This window comes from Abramis brama (assembly GCF_963993115.1).
Source record: "Abramis brama genome assembly, chromosome: 17".
In the NCBI taxonomy this organism is placed as follows: domain Eukaryota; kingdom Metazoa; phylum Chordata; class Actinopteri; order Cypriniformes; family Leuciscidae; genus Abramis; species Abramis brama.
Genome location: NC_139979.1, coordinates 17,003,486 through 17,025,609, shown reverse-complemented (window position 1 = coordinate 17,025,609; position 22,124 = coordinate 17,003,486). Strand labels below are relative to the sequence as shown.

The following is a 22,124-nucleotide window of genomic DNA, read 5'->3' as shown; positions in this document are numbered from 1 at the left end:
TTTACTCTCTTCACAGCCCAGCAGACACTGCCTCAGTCTAAATATAGCCTAATTGAATTCCAGTCCTCTTTTAGAAAAAAGCAATTTAAAAAAAATGAGCTGTAATAGCCATAACACCTTGATGTTGTTTACTTAAAGGGCCCATGGAGGGGCTCTCAATCGCACACTTGAAGTTCTACAGTTGTTTCACACTGAGGCTAGTCAAATTACATAGCCTACTACAGGAACAAACTAGTGAAGAGTGGCCTTGCAGCATTTGAAATTTTCACATCTCTCCAGATTTTTAAAGTGCTACTTCAGAATAAACTAAGTTTGCACTAATGCCTATCAGGATGTTTATTTAAAGCGAATAAGTGTGCTTTTCTTATCATTGCACACCAAATAACTGTAAATTGCACAGCAGTTGAGCTGCATAAGCATTTAAAGTTCTCCACTTTTTTTGCAGCTGGGGGAGGATGAGTGGGTGGAGGAGGCGTTTAGAAGCAGAAGACCATTTTGACATTGTGGTGAGAATGGAGGAAATGGACATGATGCTTAATTTCTGAGGCAAATAAGTAGATCAAAGTTGATTGTGGAAAAGGAAGTAGGCTATAACAAAAATGGTGTAACAAAACTAACTTTACACAGATGAACTGTATTCTATGTTAAATTAATGTTAATTAAATTAATATATTAAAGGGATAGTTCACCCAAAAATAAAAATTAGCCCATGATTTACTCACCCTCAAGTCATCCTAGGTGTATATGACATTCTTCTTTTAGATGAAGACAATCAGAGTTATATTAAAAAAATGCCCTGGCTCTTCCAAGCTTTATAATGGCAGTGAATGGCCATCAAAGTGCATCCATCCATGATAAAAGTGCTCCACACAGCTCTGGGGGGTTAATAAAGGCCTAAATAAGGTAAGAAAAATATCCATTTCAAACTTTATCCACTAAAATAACTAGCTTCCTTGGATTTTTTAATATAACTCGGATTGTCTTCGTCTGAAAGAAATTTCAGTTCAAATTTTCATTTGTGGGTGAACTATCTCTGTAATTAGGCTATATTTCTGAAATGCAACAGAAACTATTCCAACATTAGAATCCACAACAATAACTTAAATACACCTCATCTATAATGATGCTGAAACATTTTCAAATTTTGAATCAGTAATTTTGACTCTTGACTCAAATCATGAAAATATTTCACTTTACATAGAAATAATATTAATACATTTAATTACATGTAATGTATTAATACCCACCTAAACATTACGAGGTTGTATTAAAGGTGTTAGCAAATTGTTTTAGTAGGCTACTTTAAATTTCTAAAAAAAAATCTCCATTGTATCGTCTCGCACATCCTTATATTTGTTATTGACACATATGCAAAGAAAGCACCCCGTGCTGCCTCTGTACCACTTTCCTCCACTGTGTTTTACATCTCGTCATCAGCAAGAGAGGGCGGAGCTACCGATGGGCGGGGTGTGGGGGAAACAACGTGTTCTCTGTATACATAGTGGAACGTGCCGAAGTCAGTTAATAACAGGCAGTGACTCGAGGAGTTGACATTTATCAGAGGCTCCTCTGCGACTGACATCATTCATTTCACCTGGCGTGGGAGCCGAGAATTAAAGACAGCTAAAGGGATTCTGACATGCACTTTCAGAAATGTGAGTACGAAGACTTTTTATTAATATTTTTTATTTACAGCATTTATAGCTACAGCAGAAGGAATTGGAGAATATACGATTAATGATTTTTGATTTGATGGAGTAAAAGGGACAAAAAAGTAGCCTAGTCTAGCCTATGATACGTTAAAGTGTTCGGGTTCCTATTAAATAATTAAACACTGACATAAGCGTTTACCAAGTCATTTATTAAAATACACATACCCTGTTAAATACAACTATTTAGCTGGAAACAACGTATGGAATAGGCTAACGTTACTACTTTTTCTCTTTCTGTTTGTATGATTTATTTTATGACGTAAGGTCAGTGGTGTATGACCGTTTAAAAATAGACATCTAATTTGAATAAAGGATCCCCCAACAACGTAGAGATACTGTCAGTCGCTGAGTTCATTTTACGGCTATCTGGACAAACCCCTTGATAAATTACTCCTCCCTTTTAGACTTTCAGTTCCCGTTATTAATGGGCGTGGGTCTCATTTTTATAAAGAAAAGCTTGTGAAAAAAATGATAGCGAAAAGAAAACTGTAAGGAACTGTATAATAAAACTATAAAGGAAGCATTTCTACTATACAAGTACAAATGTCTCGTGGGATAAACCAAGTGTCTAGGAATAAACGGCAAACTATGATTTTTTTAATGAGTAAATATATGTAGCTATGTGTAGTGAGGGGTGCGGAATCCCCGCGAGGACACCCGCGCGCGTGACTCATTGGCCAGGGGTTTCCGACTTTGAATTTACAAGATAGAGGTGCGAGGCTATCCCAGCCGCTGATGCCCACGCTTTCGGACATTTTAGACATGAACATCAATGTTCTGTACATTTGTGTAGACTTCGCGTGACCTTTAAAACTGTTGAGACAGATAGCAAAACCACTGTTATTTTTTATATAGCCTAGCTATGCTAGAGTAAATATGAATAGCCTATAAGTGTTTCATTACCATGAGTAGCCTAGCGTTTGTAACACAAGCGTCTGTCAAACTTCGATATAACATTCCTACATTAAACTCTTATAACTTAAACTAGTTAAGAATTCTGTTGTTACAGCATACCCCACTACTTATCTATGAACTTTGCTTAAAAATCAATTAGGGTCAAATCCCATGCATGACCACTTTTTTCTAATTTCATTTTATTTTAAATAAAATTAAATTAAAAAACAAACAAACAAACAAAAAAGCATAGACATAGCCTACACTAAACATAGGCTTGCAATTTTAAAAACAACTGTGTGATTGTGATATTCAACTCTCACTGTAAACCTATACTTTAACTTTACTATTTTGTACAATATATAAATGCCTTATAACTAGTCAACTAGTCATGATAATGATTTCACCCCCTCCTACACAATGTAAATAAAACATAATTTAATTAATATGCTACATATTGAGACATGGTGATATAACCTTAAGAATTTGTGTATCTGTCAAAACATTTTTTAAACTCCATTATTGTTTTAGCTAATTCAGTATTGACCAATGTTATTCTAACGTTTTTTCTTAAACTTTCAGAAATGTAGCACTTTAGTATCTTAATTTTTCTTTCAGTATTTCTTTCATTTGAGTCTGTTATACATGCCACTGTACGTAATGTACACTGTCGAGCAGTACATTTTGAGATGGTGAGCTTTAAAAAGTAACAGGCTGAGAAGTGGAGTAATTAAACTGGAATGGAGAACACAACAAAAAAAGAAGACAGATAAGAAAAGGAATGATCCTCTCGAGGTTATGCCCAGTGGAATTTCCATGCTGATTAAATCAAAGCCACCTTCCTCTTCTGAATCCCCTTTGCCATAAGAATTACTTAATGTTTTGGTGAAACCAATCACTTTTCCTGTAAATGAACATCTCACTGAAAGCAGCTCTTGTGTCTGAGCTATATATAGATGAATCAACCGAAACACTATTATTATAGTTAGGCTATATAGGCAAAACTGTTATATCTGATGATCATGGAGGTACATAATATATACTCTGACTAGCCCATAAAATATAGTAAAATAAGTTAGAAGTGTTTCTCTCACACTGCATTTTGGGAAAGAAATATCTGTGAGTGAAGCAGTAATTTGATTAATATTTAAACGAGATCTTCCTTGTTTATTCCTGGTGGCTAGATTAAGTATTGCAGCTTAAACTGTGATCTATGATTTCGGCTCAGTACTGCCACTGTTTGACATCATCTGTTCACACACCTCTAATGGGCCCCTTCAAAGGACGTATACGTCAGATGCAGGAAGAAGATGTGGTTTGCCACGAAGAGCGTAACGGAGAAAAGGAAATAGTTACAGAGAATGTGCTTGTGATAACCGTCTCCATAGACGCAGGGTTTCTGATGAAGAAGACAGGTAGACGTGACCTCACCACCTCTTTTCCAAATGGAATACCTTCCTCACGGGTGAGAGGATGAGCATTACACTCCTTCGGTGGAAATGTCTTTCTTATCTCACGTTTGGGGTCAAGAGTTTGAAGAAACTTTCCTTCTTTCTGCTCTAGAATACGTAACTGAAGCCCACTGGAAACCTCCGATATTTGCATTCTTGTCTTTTTCAGTTTCTTTTAGTGACTAACACGAAGAAAATACATTTGTATGTCATACCGACACCTGCTATTAAAAACGGCCATGGGGAAATCACATTACTGTAGAAATCAATCAGTTTTACTTGGAAAAAAAACTACAACAATAAATTAAGTAAGATAGATATTTAGCAAGAAGTAAATGTTTTACTTGCTTAAACAAATCTCTTACATTTGCTGTGGCATTGTAAAACAAATGTCTGGGATTTAATAGAAAGATAAAAAAAAACATCTCACCTTTCCTGAATTGATTAACTGTTGTTCATTTAAAAACTAAAAATATTTAATAGCATTTATTTTCATTCTGAGGTATACATATACCTATATTTGTATCACTGCATCTAGTTAATAAAGTTCCACAATTATATTATTGGAAAATAAATTACATACTTTATATGAAATCTTCCTAAAGAATATAAACTTGATAATAGGCAAGGGTGCATGGACTCTCGCTTGATAAATCAATATCAGTTTAGAGATTTAATGAGACTACCGTTCGGGGTTGGTAAGATTTTTTTAATGTTTTTGAAAGCAGTCTCTTATGCACAACAGAGAGTGTATGTAAAGTTTTAACTCAAAATACCCCACAGATATTTTTATATAGCATGTTAATATTGTCACTTTGTGAGGGTGAGCAAAATCGCATCGTTTTTGTGTCTGTCCCTTTAAATGCAAATGAGTTGCTGCTCCCGGCACAGAGGGCGGAGCTTCAAGAGCTTGTGTCCTTAAAATTTCAAAAACTTTTATGTTTAAACCAGAGTCAGACAATGATGGAGAGACTCAAGAAGAAGTGACAACATGTAGATTACAACAGGACATTTCTGAATGGTTAATTGATGAATTTATGTAGCTTATGTGTAGTTATCTTCTAGTCATTGATTAGCATATTCTGTCATGAAAATCTATAAATTGCGTTCTCGGGGGTGGGGTTTATGTAAGTTCTAGGGTTGGTGATGTCACTAACCCGAGAGGAATGTCGTGTAGTCCCAACCAGCCGTTTGTTGTAGTCCTTAAAAAGCCATTTCTTTAAAAGAAATGATCTCCCTTTCCTTTGAACTTTGAGCATTGTAACTTTGCAGATGTTGTTTATGCTCAAACAGCAACATTACACACTAACTAAAGTTAGAAAAGTGAAATCATAATTTACCACAATTTTCAGCATCATTACTCCAGTCTTCAGTGTCCCATGTTCCTTCAGAAATCATTCTAATATGCTGATTTACTGCTCGAGAAATATTTCTTATAATGATAAATGATAAATGTTGAAAACGGTTGTGCTGCTGTGATACGTTTTCTGTGATTCTTAAACAGCATTGATCTTTTCTTAGATTTTTCAAATAAAAAAACATCATGATTAATATAAAAATGGTTTATTCCTTTGTCCACAGCACCGAAGGAAAAGGCGTGTTACCCTCTGCCCACAGTGAAGAAACTCCTGGAGCAGAAGAGAAAGAGAGAGACCTCCTCAGCACCCCCCTCCTGCTCTACAGCATCTTATACTTCTGGTGGCGCTGCATCTGTCCCAGTCAGTCAAAACTATTATACCTCTAAGTATGAATGTCTTGAGGCTGATATAAACGGCTTTAATCATCCTCCAAAATGTTTCCAACAGGTGTTGGCATCAGTACAATCTCCCACTGTCGGTGAGTCTGAGCATCTCTGCTAAATGAGGATGTTGCTTTTAAAATGACATTTCAATTCTAAAGATTTCAATTCCCTTTCCTTTGCAGGAACCAGTGCAAGCTACACAGACATGGGCGCAGTTAGATACGATCGATGGGAGGTTTCCAGCATTCATCAGGCACATTCCTCCCTACAGCAGTGCAACCCTTTCTCGTTCATGTCCAGTCCCCCCACCGCAGCAAACTTTACCCAGACTGGACAAACGCTTGCCACTGGCTACAGCCCTCAGCAGATGCAAGACTGCCAGGACGCCCAGACAACACAGCAATATGTAAGAGCTCTAAAAGTATTTGGGGTAGCATAATAATTGAAGGCTTCTTACATAATCATGTTCATTCGGTCAAGTTTTAATCCCATTCTCTGTCATTTCTCACAGTCTATAACAGAGTGCCCTGTAACTGCAGCCGGGACTGATATGACCGGGACGGTCCCCGTTCAGAGCTCAGGCTTGTGTTGGCCATCTGAATCCAGAGCAGAGGATCACACAAGCCAATACGTTCTCCAAGAGTTCAGGCCCCAGATGGATATGGCAAAGCTGCAGGAGGCTCGAGTCTTCCTGCAGAACATGGATTACAGTAGAACCACCTGGCAGGACGATGATGGGGACACGTAAGTCAAAGGAATATTTTCTGCATGTTGTTTAGGGTGGAGATGTACTACCACGGATTCGGTAACAGGGGGTCAGTTGGAAGAATGATCTGTAGTTCTGTAGACTTCAAATGAGTACACTACTGTTCAAAAAATTATATTATGCTCACCAAGGCTGCAAAAATACAGTAAAAACAGTGATATTGTGAAATATTATGACAATTTAAAATAACTGTTTTCTATTTTAATACATTTTAAAACTTAATTTATTCGTGATGGCAAGAGCTTTTAAAAGATCTTTTTTTAAATCAATGTTATGCTCCTTAATGTTTTTTTTTTGTGCAAACCATGATACATTTTTCAGGATTGTTTGATGAACTGTAAGTTCAAGCATTTATTTGAAAAATAAATTTACTGTTACTTTTCGACCTATTGCATCCTTGCTGAGCAAAAGTATTTATTTATTTAAAAAAACAAAACAAAAAAAACCTTGCTGACCCAAAATTGATGGTCATGCATATAATCTCTTCTAGTAACCCCCATAAATTTAGGGCTGTTTAAATGTGTAGCCTTTTATTTTATTTTATTTTTTTATGAAAATGGGTAAATGATTTTAGTAAAATTAAGTAGTTAAAGGGATACTCCACTTTAAAATGAAAATTCTGTCATCATATACTCACCCTCATGTTGTTTCAAACCTGTATGAATTTCTCTCTTCTGCTGAACAGAAAGGAAGATATTTAGAAGAATGTCAGTAACCAGACAGTTTCTGGTCTCATTGACTTCCATAGTAGGAAAAAAATATACTATGGAAGTCAATGAGACCAGAAACTGTCTGGTTACTGACATTCTTCTAAATATCTCCCTTTCTGTTCAGCAGAAGAGAGAAATTCATACAGGTTTGAAACAACATGAGGGTGAGTATATGATGACAGAATTTTCATTTTAAAGTGGAGTATCCCTTTAAGTAGTAAAAAAAAATTCTTCAATGCTAATTCGAAAAACTTTTGTCACAGGATGTGAGACATGTGGAGTGACTGGCCAAAAACGTGATGATATTTATGAACGAATAATTCCTAATATTTCCATAAAAGTGTTTTTAACCCTTTTGAAAATAAAGGATTAATATGTGTACATAAAAAAGGTTACTAAAATTTGCGACGTTTTCTTAAAAATTTTCTTGAAAAACCAAATGAAACCAAAATAAATACAGGGAAGTCATTTTCAATGTAGCAATTTTGTATGCTAAATAGAATTTGGAATCTTATTTAGATACCTTCCAGTCATGTACACATACTGTCATTATGTAAATTTCTCAGTTAATGTATCCGCATTAGGTGTTTCACCAGAGGGGTCTTCTAAGGCCTTGTGAGTTTCTCAACTAATGAAACCACAGCATAAGCGCAAGTCCTATAGAAAAGTGACTCTAACTAAAAACAGAAAGGTTGTTAGACTGTAAATGAAAACTGAAACTTTGTTCTTCCTCTCTTTTAGGATTTTACATATCTACACTGCGAAAGGCCTGAGGGAATATGCTTTTGCTGCTGCGGAGAAACTTCGTGGACTGGGGAAGTTGGACTCTAAAGAACACAAGGGCAAGGTGAATATCACAACAAAATATTGTTAAAGGGCCCCTCATAATAGTGTGTTTCATTATACTTTTCATGTAGTGTGTAATATAACTGTTTGTGAATGTAAAAGGTCTGAAAAGTTCAAAGTGCATAATAAATAGTTATTGTATATGAACAGATTCTGAACTGCCTAAAACAAATTGTCAGTAATTCCAGTCTTACTTCCTGAATAACACTGAGCCATCTGACCAATCAGAGCAAAGTAGGCTATCAGAAAGGAGGGGTTTAGAGAGACTGAATCCTCCTTTAATTGAGCCATTTCAGGTGCTGTGAGAAAAGAAGTGATGCTACAATGTATATTATGAGAAACTTAAAGTGTTTTCTGACCTTGGGTGCATGTAAACCTATTAGGACACATAATAGCATGTAAACCTATAGGACACATTTATGATGCCCCAGGGAATTTGTATTATTATTAATGCACTCACTTTGTATTCAAGACTGCTTTGCTGGTGGCCGTAACTGCTAATCAACCAGATATAGTCCAGGATCTTCTCTCTCTCGGTGCGGACATCGGCATCTGTGACGTCAACGGTCAAACCGCGCTCCATCTGACTGCCACCTACGGTTTCCCTCGTGTCATGGAGGTGAGTGACCACCCATATGTCAAATCATTAAAAACAACAAAAGCACGCATCAAAAAAAACACTATGATTTTATAGGTTCTTCTCTTTGCTGGACTGCCAGTGGACCTGGAGGCTCGTAATTTTGAAGGTATTAACCTTTTCTCTATTAAGCATCACAGTTACATCTGAGGAAACAATAATATACAGCTCTTGCTTCTTCTAACTTTAGGTCTGACTCCTCTGCACTGTGCAGTGATCTCTCACTGTGCCACGATGAAGGCTATAAATGCCTCCTCCTCATCCTCAACATGGCTAGTCGATGGCGGTCAGACTCAACTGATGTGTTTGCAGCTTCTTATAAATGCTGGGGCTTCAGTTCTCAGTCAGGTACTCAACTGAATCACTCTTTAATGTTTTGTATTTTCAGTACAGTTTTAATCCCATTGGTAATGAAGTAATGTGTTCATTATTGCTAAAGAACCCCTTGGTGGATATACAGATAGAGCAGAGACACCCATTAAATAATACATATTATAAAACATTAAGCCGGGCACATAATAACATGTAAAGTAACAAAATAAAGCTATTGATGTATCATATACACCACTGTTCAAAAGTTTGGGGTTTGTAAGATTTTTTTATATTTTTGAAAGAAGTCTTTTATGCTCAACAAGGCTGCATTTATTTGATCAAAAAGACAGTAAAATCAGTAATATTGTGAAATATTATTACACTTCAGAACAGACTGTTCTCTATTTTAATATATTTTAAAATATAATTTATTCCTGTGATGGAAAAGCTGCATTTTCAGCATCATTACTCCTGTCACATGATCTTTCAGAAATCATTCCGATATGCTGATTTAGTTCTCAGGAAACATTTCTTATTATTATCAATATTCAAAACAATTGTGCTGCTTAATATTTTTGCGGAAAGCGCGATACCTTTTTTAGGATTATTTGAAGAATATAAAGCACAAAAGAACAGCTTTTATTTGAAGTAGAAATCTTGTAACAGTATAAATGTATTATGTCACTTTGATCAATTTAATGCATCATTGTTGAATAAAAGTGTTAATTTATTAAATATCTAACTGACACAAAACCTTTGAATGCTATATACTATATCAAACATATTTTCCTAATTTAATTAGGCTTCTACATAATGTGGAAGGGACAGTGAAATATCAAATAAACTTGTTTAGCTTTTGCTTATTTGCTATTTTATAATAATAAATATTTTAAAATAAACAAATGGGGTTTTTTTCCCCACAAAACTTGTTTTTAAATCAATATGTGGGCACCTGTTGAAGGAACTGTTGTTGTTGTTGTTTTTTCCTTACATGGTGTAATATTGCTAAGTTAGCAACAGCAAACACACAAATTACAGTTACTGACATTTACAAATTATAGTAGATATTTATAGGTATAGGAAAAGACAAGATATATTTCCCAAATGTTCCTTTCTGACAGACAGACAAACAATTGATTTTGTCATTGTTCCATATAGCGTGGTTTCGTTCTGAGAATGCCGCAAAAGGAAGAAACCTCATTCATGCCACGCCAGCTTTGATGTCGCTTCAGTTTCACTTTGTTGACAGACTATGCCTCTGTCTTTTTCAGGAAATCAAAAGCAACAAGACCGTTCTTCACCTGGCAGTGAAGGAGGGGAATATCCATCTCGTGCGCTTCCTTCTGAACCTCCAACTCTCCAATATGCAAGCATTCATCAACATGAAAGTGAGAAACATGATGACAATATTTTATTGACTTTCATTTACCTACGAAATCATACGTAGGTTTATCCACACGCCTCGTGTCGCATTAATCACAGCCAGCCTATTGTAGGTGTAACCAAGAAATTCAAGTTGAGTAACTTGCATTTTAGACAAAATATTGCTAGTTATTTTGTCTGTTTTTTGCTCTGCCAGCAGAATTAGTTTTGACCAAAGCCAAAGCATATTTAAAGGGTTAGTTCACCCAAAAATGAAAATTCTGTCAGTAATTACTCACCCTCATGTTGTTCCAACCGCGTAAGACCTTCGTTCATCTTCGGAACATAAATTAAGATATTTTTGATGAAAACTGAGCCCTGTCTCACTCCTCTATAGGCTGCTATGTGACCGAAACTTGCTGGCCCAGAAAAGTTATTTAAGAGATCGTTAATATAGTCCAAGTGACTCCAGTGGCTCAATCTTAAGTATATCAAGCGACGAGAATACTTTTTGTGCGCAAAAACAAACAAAAATAACAACTTTATTCCACTATTCATTTCCTTCTCTCTGGACCTCTAGTTGGTTCGCGTAGTGTTTTTGCGCAGCGCGTCTGTGTTACACGTCACCACGTAGGCTCACTATTGGCCGACGCCGGTCATGTGTGTGATGCGTGATGACGTGCAACACAGACGCGCAGCGCAAAAACACTACGAGGCCCAGAGAGAAGGAAATGAATAGTGGAATAAAGTCGTTATTTTTGTTTGTTTTTGCGCACAAAAAGTATTCTCGTCGCTTGATATACTTAAGATTGAGCCACTGGAGTCACTTGGACTATATTAACGATCTCTTTAATAACTTTTCTGGGCCAGCAAGTTTCGGTCACATAGCAGCCTATGGAGGAGTGAGACAACTCTCAGATTTAATCAAAAATATCTTAATTTGTGTTCCGAAGATGAACGAAGGTCTTACGCGGTTGGAACATCATGAGGGTGAGTAATTACTGACAGAATTTTCATTTTTGGGTGAACTAACCCTTTAAAGGGATATTTCACCGCTGGAAAGATGAATGTGTATTTAAATTGGGTCATTAATGTAGTAGAAATGTGAAATTATTTTAGAAGTTGGTGCCTTCTATACTGAGAAAAGCCAGAAAATGTATTCCCAGAATGCACTTGCTTCGCTGCCCTACGAGGCCACTCCCAAGCCACGCCTACCGGTTACAGAGGGCAGTATCGGAAGAAATGATACAACTAGGCTACTAGTTGACTCGAAACTGAAAAGACGGAGTTTTATCGTGAGATCCCACCCCCTATGGGCGGGTTGAAAACATGCGGAACTAGCTCCAACTACTGGCTGTAGTCTCTAGCCTCCGATTTTTGTGATGACGATTAAAATGACGATTTTTGTGTCATCTAAGGGTTTTTTTCAGACACACAATACAGAAATCTCTCTTCTCAGGGAGACATTCGAAAATACTACCAGGTTTCTACTGATACAATGCTTAATGCTAATCTGTGAAGTATCCCTTTAATTGCTGCGCGTCTCAGTCTAAACAACAAGATGTAGTGACGTTTCGTTACTAAATGAATATTTTTGATCCAATTGAATGACTTTGAATGAATTGAATCAATGAAGTCACCTGTTAAGTTCCCAAATGAATCAGTGGAGTTTTTAACAAATCGGCTGAGTGGCCCACTCATAAATAGGCTACAGTAATTTGTTTTGTTCCTGAATGATTCCATGTTTTTGAACAAATCGGTTGAATGATTGACTGAATCACTCATAAAAAACACCTGCTTCCTTCCTGAATGATTCAGAGTTCTTTTTTATGAATCAGTTGTGTGAACTACCCAGTGACTCACTCATACAGTAATTAATATAGTTCCTGTATGATTCCCTGTTTTTGGACTAATCAGTGGAATTATTCACTGAATCACTTATAAATGCAACAACAAGTGTTTCGTTCCTGAACGATTATAGTTCCTGTATGATTCCCTTGTTTTTGAACGAATCAGTGGAATGATTCAAGGAATCACATTAAAACAACCCGTTCCTAAATGATTCAGAGGTTTTTTTTAATGAATTGGTTGAGTGAGCGACCCAGTGACTCACTTATAAATACTTTATTTGTTTAGTACCTGAATGATTCCATGTTTTTTCAATGAATCAGTTAAAAGACAGATGCTTTTTTGTTCCTGAAAGAATTAGTATGTTTGAAGGAATTGATTGAATGGATGGATGATTTAGGGTGGCACGGTGGCTCAGTGGGTAGCACTGTTGCCTCACAGCAGAAGGTCCTCGCTTTGAGCCCTGGCTGAGCTGTGTGGAATTTGCATGTTCTCCCTATTTTCTCTGGGTGCTTCGGTTTCCCCCGCAGTCCAAAGTGTGTGAGTCTCAGTGTTAGGTGGCATCAGAAAGGGCATAAGGTGTAAAAAGCTGTGTGGATAACACTGCTGGGGCGACCCCTGACGGGACGACTGTAGTAACTGTGTAACTTTCAGAAAGAGTCACTGAAAAATAACCACCACCTGTCTGGAGCACGCAAACACAGTCGCTCTGCCAATAAAATTCATGGACTATAATGTGATTTAAGCATCACTACATACTATAATGAACTCTAGTACATATAAACTTATATAATCTATAATATTGATCTATATATTGTCTGTTTCCTCTCAGGCTCACGGACACACTGCCCTACACATGGCCGCAGGGCTGCACGGAAGCCCCTATCAGGAGGAACTGATCCGGCTTCTGCTGAGTCGCGGTGCTGATCCCAGCATCCGCAACCTGGAGAACGACCAGCCCGCTCACTTACTGCAGAGCGGAGACAAAGGAGAGAAAGTGAGAGGCTTTTATTTAATAACAACCGGTCTGCAAGGAATCATGTGTACGGTGCAGTGCAAACCATAAAAAACATTCTCTTGTACAGTTTGATCATGGCTCCATTGTTTTGTAACGTGGAATGAGAAGAACAGAAAACACATTCGCTGACTCCAATTTCCTCTCGCTCTTTCTCTCCCTCAGCTCAAGCTCATCTTGAAGAAGAAAAGTGCCTCCTCTAGGCGGCGTTTTACATCCTTACAGGACCAAGAGTGACTAGGACTGATCAGTCCCAGCGTTCCCCACCTTCTCCAATAGAGGTCTAGAGCAAATAACAGTACGCACATGAAACATCAGTCTTGATAATACAATTAACTGTTCGCCATCAAGATGTAGATAAGAACAATTATGGATTGAATGGACCTTTGTCAAATAATTAATACCAAAAAGAGCTTTTAAAATGAACCCAAACACAGTCGTCCTAGACCGGAATGAATCTAGATCATCTCTGGAGAGGGATGGGTTTATCTTCAGTATCCTTTTATGAGGATTTTCACCTATTGCATCATTTTAGCATGACAGTATATCTTTTTTGAAGGATCATTCATCGATCCTGTACCATAAAGCTGCTTCCCAGTTTATTTAAATGCTGAACATCAGCATTTTACTATGTTCCTGAATAGAGATTTCAATGAAATCACCAGGATGACTGTCAGTGTACCAGTCAAGTTTCCACCTTCAATTATAAACCATATTGGTTTGCTTACATGAACTTTTTAAACCACTGTATCAGTGGGATATTTTTATTTGTTTTCAGAAGTATTTATATGGCTTTTGGTTAGTGTGTGTTGCATATTATTCTCTGTGCTCTTGTTCATGTTACTTTCACTCAGGGGGAAAGGTCAGTTATTTATTTCATTGTTTGATGTGAATGACAGCAGTTCTCTGTGTAATGCACTTTTCTCAGCAGCACACTTGATGTCATAGTTGTCCTTACAGGAGATGTGTCACCCGACCATGTATGTGAATACGTTATTTTCATGAGTCATATACGAGGGGGTGAAATGTCAGGGGGTTCTGAGGAAGGAAGGTACAGTGGTTTTGTCTTCAAGACCTTTCAGAATCAAGTCACAATCATTAATATGATTTAACAATATTAATTCAGTGGAATAGTAAGGAAGGGTTTTTGTATGTGGGGATCGTGTCCATCTTGTATCAAGATTTCAAATATTGGAGGTTGTTGTTGTTGTTGTTGTTGTTGTTGAGTCAGAGTCATGCATGATTCACCATGATGTCCCTATGGAAATTCAAATGAGGGAAAACACACGCTAATGTCACTTTCTTGTAAAGCAAAGAGAGGACTGGGGATTTATGAGAATTAGTTTGAAAACAAAGTGCAGTCATTTATGAAACTTTTCTCAACGTTTTAATAAATATCGCAAACACTTAATGAATGAAACCATCTGACAAAACCGAATTCTGTGAGAATATGAAGTAGCATTAAAATCTGCTTGATTGAATGTACAACGTTTTACAATATTGTTTATGAAGAGTGATATGATCAACTCATTCATGTACTTCTGCAAATTATTATTGTTTTATTAATGTGTTTTGTATTATGTCAACTGACCAAGCCAAACTAAGTAAAGCTAATCAAAGTAAAACCAAGAATGAACCTCTATAACTCAGGATCTTTTTTTGAGACAAATGTCTTTGGTATGTGACTAATATTTGGATGAATAATAAAAACGCATTTTCATATAACCGTATCGAACTCATCATTATGACTGCTGCTTAGTCATACTCAATAACGTCATTGTAAAGTATAATACACACACACAAAAAAAAACTCATAAGCATTCCTCCAAAAAAAAAAAACCTGGTGAGCAAACAGAAGCACAGTGATTCATTATTCTAAAAGTTATATGGATGCTTTTCATTTATTAGTACATGAGACATAAATACATTCAGTTGCAATTAAATCAGTTGCTTTTAGTAACACTTAGTTTAGGAGTAAAGTATTACTGTCTAAACTCTAAAGTGCTTTGTTTACTGGAAAACAGTATACAAATATTCATGCTGTGACAATGGACATAAGATCATGTTTAACTCCAAGGTAAGGTTCCACCAGCTGCTCGTGAGGTTTTACTTAAATGTTAAGTTATATTAGGGCTTTAACTACTAGTTAGTTTGCAACTCTGTATTAGATTGTTGCCCCATAAGTTCTTAAGGCAAGACTTTCTTAGTTTCTATGCCCTCCATAAAGTAATGCGCAGTTGCATAATGATGTCTGACTTTACTGATCCAATAAACGGCCTTACAATTTGTAAACGAAAAGATGTTGCATGTTTAGATTATCTTATACGGTTGTTGTCAAAACTGTAAATGGATGGAATGGATCCAATAGTATAATTCATTATACAAATAATAAATATGCAGGAACTAAATATATATAATACAAGACATAAATGCTAAAATTTTACAATTGTCTTACATTTTGTTGACACCTGCCATGCACAAATTACACAGGGCGACACAGGACTGTGCATAGTTCCATGCTGGAGAGCTGCTAAGAAGTCGTTTATTCTTTATTAAAATGTAAACGGGTGTTCAATTCAATTTCATTATATCTGTCTAAAGGATTGAAATCTATTAGATGAAACATCTGTCATTCAATCAGTCTGCTAATCATTATTCATCTGCAAGTATTTCCAAAAAATGAGATTTAGCCCTCATATAATAAATCTAAATTAAAGCAAATTATTCATGCATAAGTCAAATAACTGCAGTCATATGAGGTGCATCATGAATGGTATCATTAGCACTATATAAACACAAAACGACATAATGAAGCACAAGTTCTACTGAGAGACCTAAAAATACAGCCAGATCAGCATTTAGGCTGATGTTACAAAAAGAGGTCAAGCGGGTTCTGCTCTCCTCCACATTCTTGTAAGCAACTTTGTGAGTCTGAGCATTTCCTCTCACTATAATGAGCCGCCCCGTTGCACCATCCGCTTTACACCGTTTGAGGGGGAACTTTAAAGGGGAAAAAAGGCGAAATCAATCAGGCGTTCAACAAATTCTGACAGAATTTTTGAGTAGAACATTAATTAATGTTGATGTACTGTACCTTCTGTCTTTGGTGGCTGAGGGCCTTCCACTGGACTAGATCTGTAGTGGGAAAAAATCATAGAGTTTATGCCAATAAGCCACGCTTGTCCATCTAAGCAATCCATATTTAGCAAGCATGCTCATCCGCATTAATCAAAAGTAAGTATTGTCGGTTGATTTGTGTGCAAAGGCCTGACGATTCAGATCCTCTCAGGACGACATGCGGAGCATTTTATCAGTCTTGATACACACTGCCTACCCACACAAAGAGCACAGTTCAGTTCTTAATTTGGGAAGCACAAAAACAACAAACTTTCTGCTGTCTTATTTTAACCATAACTTCAGGGTTTATAAGCACGACAGGCGTACATGAGGTCGTGTATGTTAAACGTGCTGTTGTTTGAATGAATAGACAGTGTAGGTGAGCTGAAAGAAGAAGCTGGTCAGTTCAAAAACCAATCGATTTAGAAACCAGGGGCTGCATTCAAACAGTAAAGGAGCTTTACAGAGAACACTCATGGCACCATCAATTCCATGTACATCTTTTTTCGTTCAAGACGTTTCCTCATCGTTTATACGGGCTCATTCCACATGCACAGTCAAGGCTGCACATTCGTGTGAAAACCGCTTACTTGGATTTCGTACATTTGCACTTTTTACCTGTTGGGGCAAAAAACATTTAGAGATGGTGAAATATGTAATTGAAAGGGACTTTGATTGGGGTCAATTCAGTTTCAGTTCAGCCAGTTTGAAAGGAATGAATTCAGTCTCATTTAAATTAACCAACGTTTTTCATTGCAGAAGTACTCAGACAAATGATTTGGTAAATTGACTGTTCACTGCACTGATTGAAGTAAAATGGGATTGACTACAATCATTGTCAGGTGAATGCCACTCTTGATGATCCTTGATGATATTTACAATCTAACATCACAGCCATTTACTATTACTTGCACTCATTCTGCACATCCTATATAACAAAATGTCTATGATTATTATGTTAGTGACTTACTCATAGCAATAAGAATTCCACCAACGAACATAATCACAGCTAGGATGACACCCGTGGTCCGCAACGTCTCGTAATCTGAGCTCAGAAATCAAGAGTGGTGACATACTCTGTTTTACTGACTTTCCCTCAGTTTCACAGACAAGGCTTAAGCTAGTCCCAGACTAACATGCATGTTTGAGCTGTTTTAACTGGAAGCAACTTGCATTCATATCTGAAAATATGTCAGTGCCGTTGTTTTGTCTCAAGATGCACACCAGTGATGTTTTTTTCTAAAGCACGTTTATAAAAGCTACTTAAATGTCCTAACTGAACTAAGGCCTAATCCTGGCTTAATCTAAGCCCTGTCTGTGAAACCGGGCCTTTACGTTTTAAATAAATAAATAAGGCCATGCAATACTCAACTGCTTACCATAATGAAAGGCACTCTGGTCCAAATTCATGTATGACTCTGTAAATACATTTAAATATTTTTAACAACGCTGAAACATTAGAAACATCGATAGGCTTATGGACCTAGCAGCAATGTGATGCCAGTGAAGACTTGGTGTGAAGTAAGGAAAACAATGCAGGGGACAGAGTTCAGCACCATGGACAGATGCTGGTTTATTAAATCTATAAATATGGCAATAGTAGACTGGACTGTCCAAGTCTATGAACTCTAAAATAACGCTGAGACACATTCAGACTGCAATCGATTGAATTATTAAACACATAAACAGTGATTTCAATTAGCTTTTGAGCATGGACGAGGCACAATTCATGTTGCAAACTCAAGTGTTTTCAGCAGAAAGCTTCAGTAATTCGGGTGACTGATTATCTGCATAACGAGACTGCAAGCTCAGCGACAAGCCGGTTGGATGTGCACGCGCTCTGAGAACCTGCAGTCTCCACAGGCGAGTGGACCTTCATCTAATGAGAATCAATAGAAAGCTGTTCAAACTGCCAATAGTCAGAGCTTTTATTACCTATATGGAGAGGGAGAAAAGCAACCCACAAACTAACATGTAATATAGACATATTTGTAATATCTTTGGATTAAACAGGTTTTGTCTCGTGAACTGGCTCTATCGCAATGATGCGGTACTGAACTTCATGGGTTTGCAACTGCTTAGTTGGCGATTTTCAGCACCCCATTCACTCTTAAAGGAGAAGTTCACTTTTAAAATAAAAATTCTGTCATCATATACTCACCCTCCTGTTGTTTCAAACCTGTATGAATTTCTTTCTTCTGCTGAACAGAAAGGAAGATATTTAGAAGAATGTCAGTAACCAGACAGTTTTTGGGTCCCACTGACTTCCATAGTAGGAAAAAAATATACTATGGAAGTCAATGGGACCCAAAAACTGTCTGGTTACTGATATTCTTCTAAATACCTTCCTTTCTGTTCAGCAGAAGAAAGAAATTCATACAGCTTTGAAACAACAGGAGGGTGAGTATATGATGACAGAATTTTCATTTTAAAAGTGAACTTCTCCTTTAAAGGGATAGTCCACCCTTAATGAACATTTTCTTCATTTACTCACCCTTATGTTATTCCACTCTTCATTCTCATTGTTTAGAAAAAAGGTGAGTGAATGAGACTGCCATTCTTCAACATTTTGTGTTCAAGGGAATAGTCTGACTATTTTCTTTTTTTTTTTTCGTGAATAATTAATTGAATCCATCGTTCAATAACGGCGCTTTCAAAGAATGCATTGCTCTCATTTTAAATGTATTAAAATAGTTTTAAAACAATATCATAGAAGTAGCCTATCAGCAGTAGCACCCCAAAAAAAAAAAAAAAAAGAATAAAATAAATCACACTGCAATTCCCGAATATGCATAGGACAACTTCATATAGCCATACTCACGACTAACAGCTAAAGTCTCACTTATTTAACAGTGCACGTTCTAAAATGAGTTTGATTATTCATTATGCCACACCATGCAGTTTCATCTTTAAAAGCATACAAATGCAATAAATAGACAAACCTGTTGAAACTGCCATGACTGCAGTGCTCTTTCTAGACAAGGCTTCCTTGATCTTGCTACAGGCTGAAATTGAGCACAATGAATGAAGAGAAGAGAGCTTGGTGGAGCACTGCGTCGATGCTGGGCTTCGGGAGTTATACTTACGCCCCCTAGCGGTGCAGATCTGTCGGTGTTCCCTTTCATTCGGTAGGGGAAGCTCCCGGGTCTGGCGTTGGGTAGATAAAATGCATGCTGTCCAATGCGGTGGGGATCCTGAGCCAAACACCTCCCCCCAACACCCCCCAGTGAATACATGCGACACACAGAAGCAGAACCCCACCTATGCAGCAACAGGACCTGGGTCTGCAGGAGGATAACCTCAGAAAGATTTGGGCGTGGATTGTGCGCCTCGGGATGCATTTTGTACGCACTCAAACAAAAGCCAGTATTAAAATGATTATCAAGAATTCTTCAAAGCGCAACGCCGATAAAATCCTAGATTGAAAGGTTGTATATGCGCTTAAATCATTCCTAACACCACTTACATCCATGTCTATACACAAGCGATTAACTTACTAGCCTATCGAAAGATAAACTCCGACCTCTTATTTCACGGTTGCTTATAAAATACATGTGACTGAAATGCCGTTGTGTAAGAAAATTACAGCACAGTATATGATCTGCCAACACGAACACTGCAATAAATTAAATACAATATTAATTTATCTTTATAAATCTGCAATCAAGATTCCTTTTTGACTGAATATCGATTAATTTATTTATTTAGTTTTTAAAGTGTTCTCTTATGCATCTCTTCGGTTCATTGTTCCTCAGGCTGATATTTTCGCCTTTTCCTTTAATTTAGGAGTCCTCCTGTTTTTATTAGCATTTGTTGTCTTAGTAATCGGTTTGAATCGCAAGATGGCGTCAATGAGCTACCCCAAGTTGTGGTGATTTGGGGAGAAAAGACAAATTAATACTACACGCCGTCATAGACACGCCGTTATGTTGCTATGGGCAACATTCATTATCTGCTCGCACACTGACCAATTAGAATTAAATATCAGAGAACCGTGTATAATATAATATAATATTCAACATGCACATATACATACACACATTTTTATATATATATATATATATATATATATATATATATATATATATATATATATATATTTTTTTTTTTTTTTTTTTTTACAGAATCTAAATACTATTGCAAAATCATCTACACAGCTAAAAGATCAAACTGGTTGTACTAATATTACTAATAACAGGGTCAACTATTTATAACACACTGAATAGGAGAGACAGACCAGGGCAGATGCCAAGCACTGATATTACATAACCGTTATGTCATTTTCTCGATGACACTTAACAGAAATTCCATAGAAATCACTTTATTTTCAACTACAGTGTACAGCTTTATTGTCAATTCGGCAAAGTGACAACTGGAAGGACAATTTACAAAATGTATAAAATGCCTACTATTTCCTTTAGCTACTGAGCACTTACACATACTATACTACGCATTTCATAAACTTCATTGAAAGCTGAAAAGCACATGACAAAAACGTGGCACAAATCTCACAGATATCAGGTGCTCAATTAAACATTATGGCAAAGTAGTTCTAGCTGAGAATTAACAGTTTTATTAATTTTATTATTTTTTTTCAATTTTTAAAAAGGAGCACTCGTAGTGTCATGCATCCAAGAGACAAAGACATATTGCAATACAAATTTAAAAAACTGCGGTGAACACTAGAACTAAATCCTCAAGTGACATTTTCTTCCGAATGGCCACAGTTTTGATTAAGACTCTCCTTAAGAAGCCATGCTTTCTGTCAAAAGGAACCAAAGGACAGCAGAGATAGTCTTAAACATCTATGCAGGATATATAACATCACAATAAATCCAAAAGTAGAGGCAGTGTCACCTGTTTCTCTGTTCCCTCGGTTTACTTTATTTTGCACCTGCAATAAAAATACAGTAAATGTCTGTTTCTTTTTAAGTGTCACGAATCCAAATAAAACAGAACATTCTCACCTCTGGCTGCCTCTGTGTCAATTCCCACTGGCCTGTGAAGAGGATACAGAGACAACAAGAGCGACAAGTTAAAAGATCTATTCTGAACAGCAGCGAAATAAATGGAGATTATATAGAAATCTATAATCTCAAAGTTGATCCATTGGAACCTTTATTAAAAGTCAGCATGAAAACAAAATGATCAATTGTTTTTTAGGAGTATTGCGATATTCAATACACACACACATACATTATTTCCTGTTCGAGAAGCGGTTTGTGTGAAAATATGGAGGAAAACACTATTACAATTTCTGTTTCATGCTGACTTTAAAGATGTGGTCTCATTAGGGACATTTCGGTGGCAAAAGGGTCCATGGTCAATAGTGAATAGTGTCTCACAGAAGTCAGTGTCAAAGCAATTAGCTTTCTGTTGGCCGAACAACGGTAAATGTGACCGCGTCTTTAGCCTGAACATTCTGGTAGAAGAAGATTCATTATAGTTTTCTTTGCCCCTTACTTTGACTTTTTCCCTTTGCAGCGGCATTTCCGACCTATAGGAAACAAACCAAAAATCAGACCCAAACAAATGGTGGTTTATTATAACATACAAGAGAAATACATTCACATGGTGTCTTAGATGTAGCACATGGCATTTTCCTGTAACATGTTGCTTTGTAACATGAGAAATTTCACATGGGTAAAGACCTTATAAACAACTCATATGGTCTGTGTAACAGACAGCTTCTCAGTAGTAATTTATGTGGGCT

General features: G+C 36.8%; 3 protein-coding genes across 8 annotated transcripts in view; 1 reads left to right on the top strand and 2 right to left on the bottom strand.

The window, feature by feature from the left end:
- Positions 1 to 1,457: 1,457 nt before the first annotated feature.
- Positions 1,458 to 15,017, top strand: nfkbid (nuclear factor of kappa light polypeptide gene enhancer in B-cells inhibitor, delta). 2 transcript variants are annotated; one of them, XM_084089478.1, is made up of 12 exons: positions 1,458 to 1,655; positions 5,639 to 5,775; positions 5,863 to 5,893; positions 5,981 to 6,204; positions 6,310 to 6,542; positions 8,016 to 8,121; positions 8,593 to 8,739; positions 8,815 to 8,866; positions 8,948 to 9,105; positions 10,341 to 10,457; positions 13,112 to 13,276; positions 13,460 to 15,017. In XM_084089478.1, the coding sequence occupies exons 1-12, from the start codon at positions 1,640 to 1,642 to the stop codon at positions 13,529 to 13,531; spliced, it is 1,458 nt and encodes a 485-aa protein (XP_083945604.1). In that variant the 5' UTR covers positions 1,458 to 1,639; the 3' UTR covers positions 13,532 to 15,017. The 2 variants fall into 2 exon arrangements, with proteins under 2 accessions (XP_083945604.1, XP_083945605.1); XM_084089479.1 differs by lacking the exon at positions 1,458 to 1,655 and adding an exon at positions 3,916 to 4,071.
- Positions 15,018 to 15,176: 159 nt separating this feature from the next.
- On the bottom strand, positions 15,177 to 19,487 carry fxyd7 (FXYD domain containing ion transport regulator 7). 2 transcript variants are annotated; one of them, XM_084089482.1, is made up of 6 exons: positions 19,354 to 19,487; positions 17,791 to 17,829; positions 17,382 to 17,456; positions 17,002 to 17,029; positions 16,389 to 16,429; positions 15,177 to 16,294 (listed from the first exon to the last, which is right to left on the bottom strand). In XM_084089482.1, exons 1-6 carry the CDS (start codon positions 19,367 to 19,369, stop codon positions 16,275 to 16,277), a joined length of 219 nt encoding a protein of 72 aa, XP_083945608.1. In that variant the 5' UTR covers positions 19,370 to 19,487; the 3' UTR covers positions 15,177 to 16,274. The 2 variants fall into 2 exon arrangements, with proteins under 2 accessions (XP_083945608.1, XP_083945607.1); XM_084089481.1 differs by lacking the exon at positions 17,002 to 17,029.
- Positions 19,488 to 20,716: 1,229 nt separating this feature from the next.
- Positions 20,717 to 22,124, bottom strand: part of fxyd6l (FXYD domain containing ion transport regulator 6 like) — a 7,983-nt gene continuing 6,575 nt past the window's right edge. For all 4 annotated transcript variants that reach the window (XM_084089755.1, XM_084089756.1, XM_084089757.1 and 1 more), the window contains 4 exons: positions 21,875 to 21,908; positions 21,379 to 21,410; positions 21,269 to 21,305; positions 20,717 to 21,173 (listed from right to left, as the gene is read on the bottom strand). In XM_084089755.1, coding sequence (XP_083945881.1) covers positions 21,295 to 21,305; positions 21,379 to 21,410; positions 21,875 to 21,908 — 77 coding nt within the window. In that variant the 3' untranslated portion in view covers positions 20,717 to 21,173; positions 21,269 to 21,294. The remainder of the gene's footprint in view (positions 21,174 to 21,268; positions 21,306 to 21,378; positions 21,411 to 21,874; positions 21,909 to 22,124) is intronic.

Coding starts and splice junctions, on each gene's coding strand:
- nfkbid (XM_084089478.1), top strand. Junction 6,543..8,015: donor CAGGACGATGATGGGGACAC/GTAAGTCAAAGG, acceptor CCTCTCTTTTAG/GATTTTACATATCTACACTG. Junction 8,122..8,592: donor CTAAAGAACACAAGGGCAAG/GTGAATATCACA, acceptor TTTGTATTCAAG/ACTGCTTTGCTGGTGGCCGT.
- fxyd7 (XM_084089481.1), bottom strand. Junction 17,457..17,790: donor CCAGAGTGCCTTTCATTATG/GTAAGCAGTTGA, acceptor TTCTGAGCTCAG/ATTACGAGACGTTGCGGACC. Junction 16,295..16,388: donor TCAGCCACCAAAGACAGAAG/GTACAGTACATC, acceptor TCCCCTTTAAAG/TTCCCCCTCAAACGGTGTAA.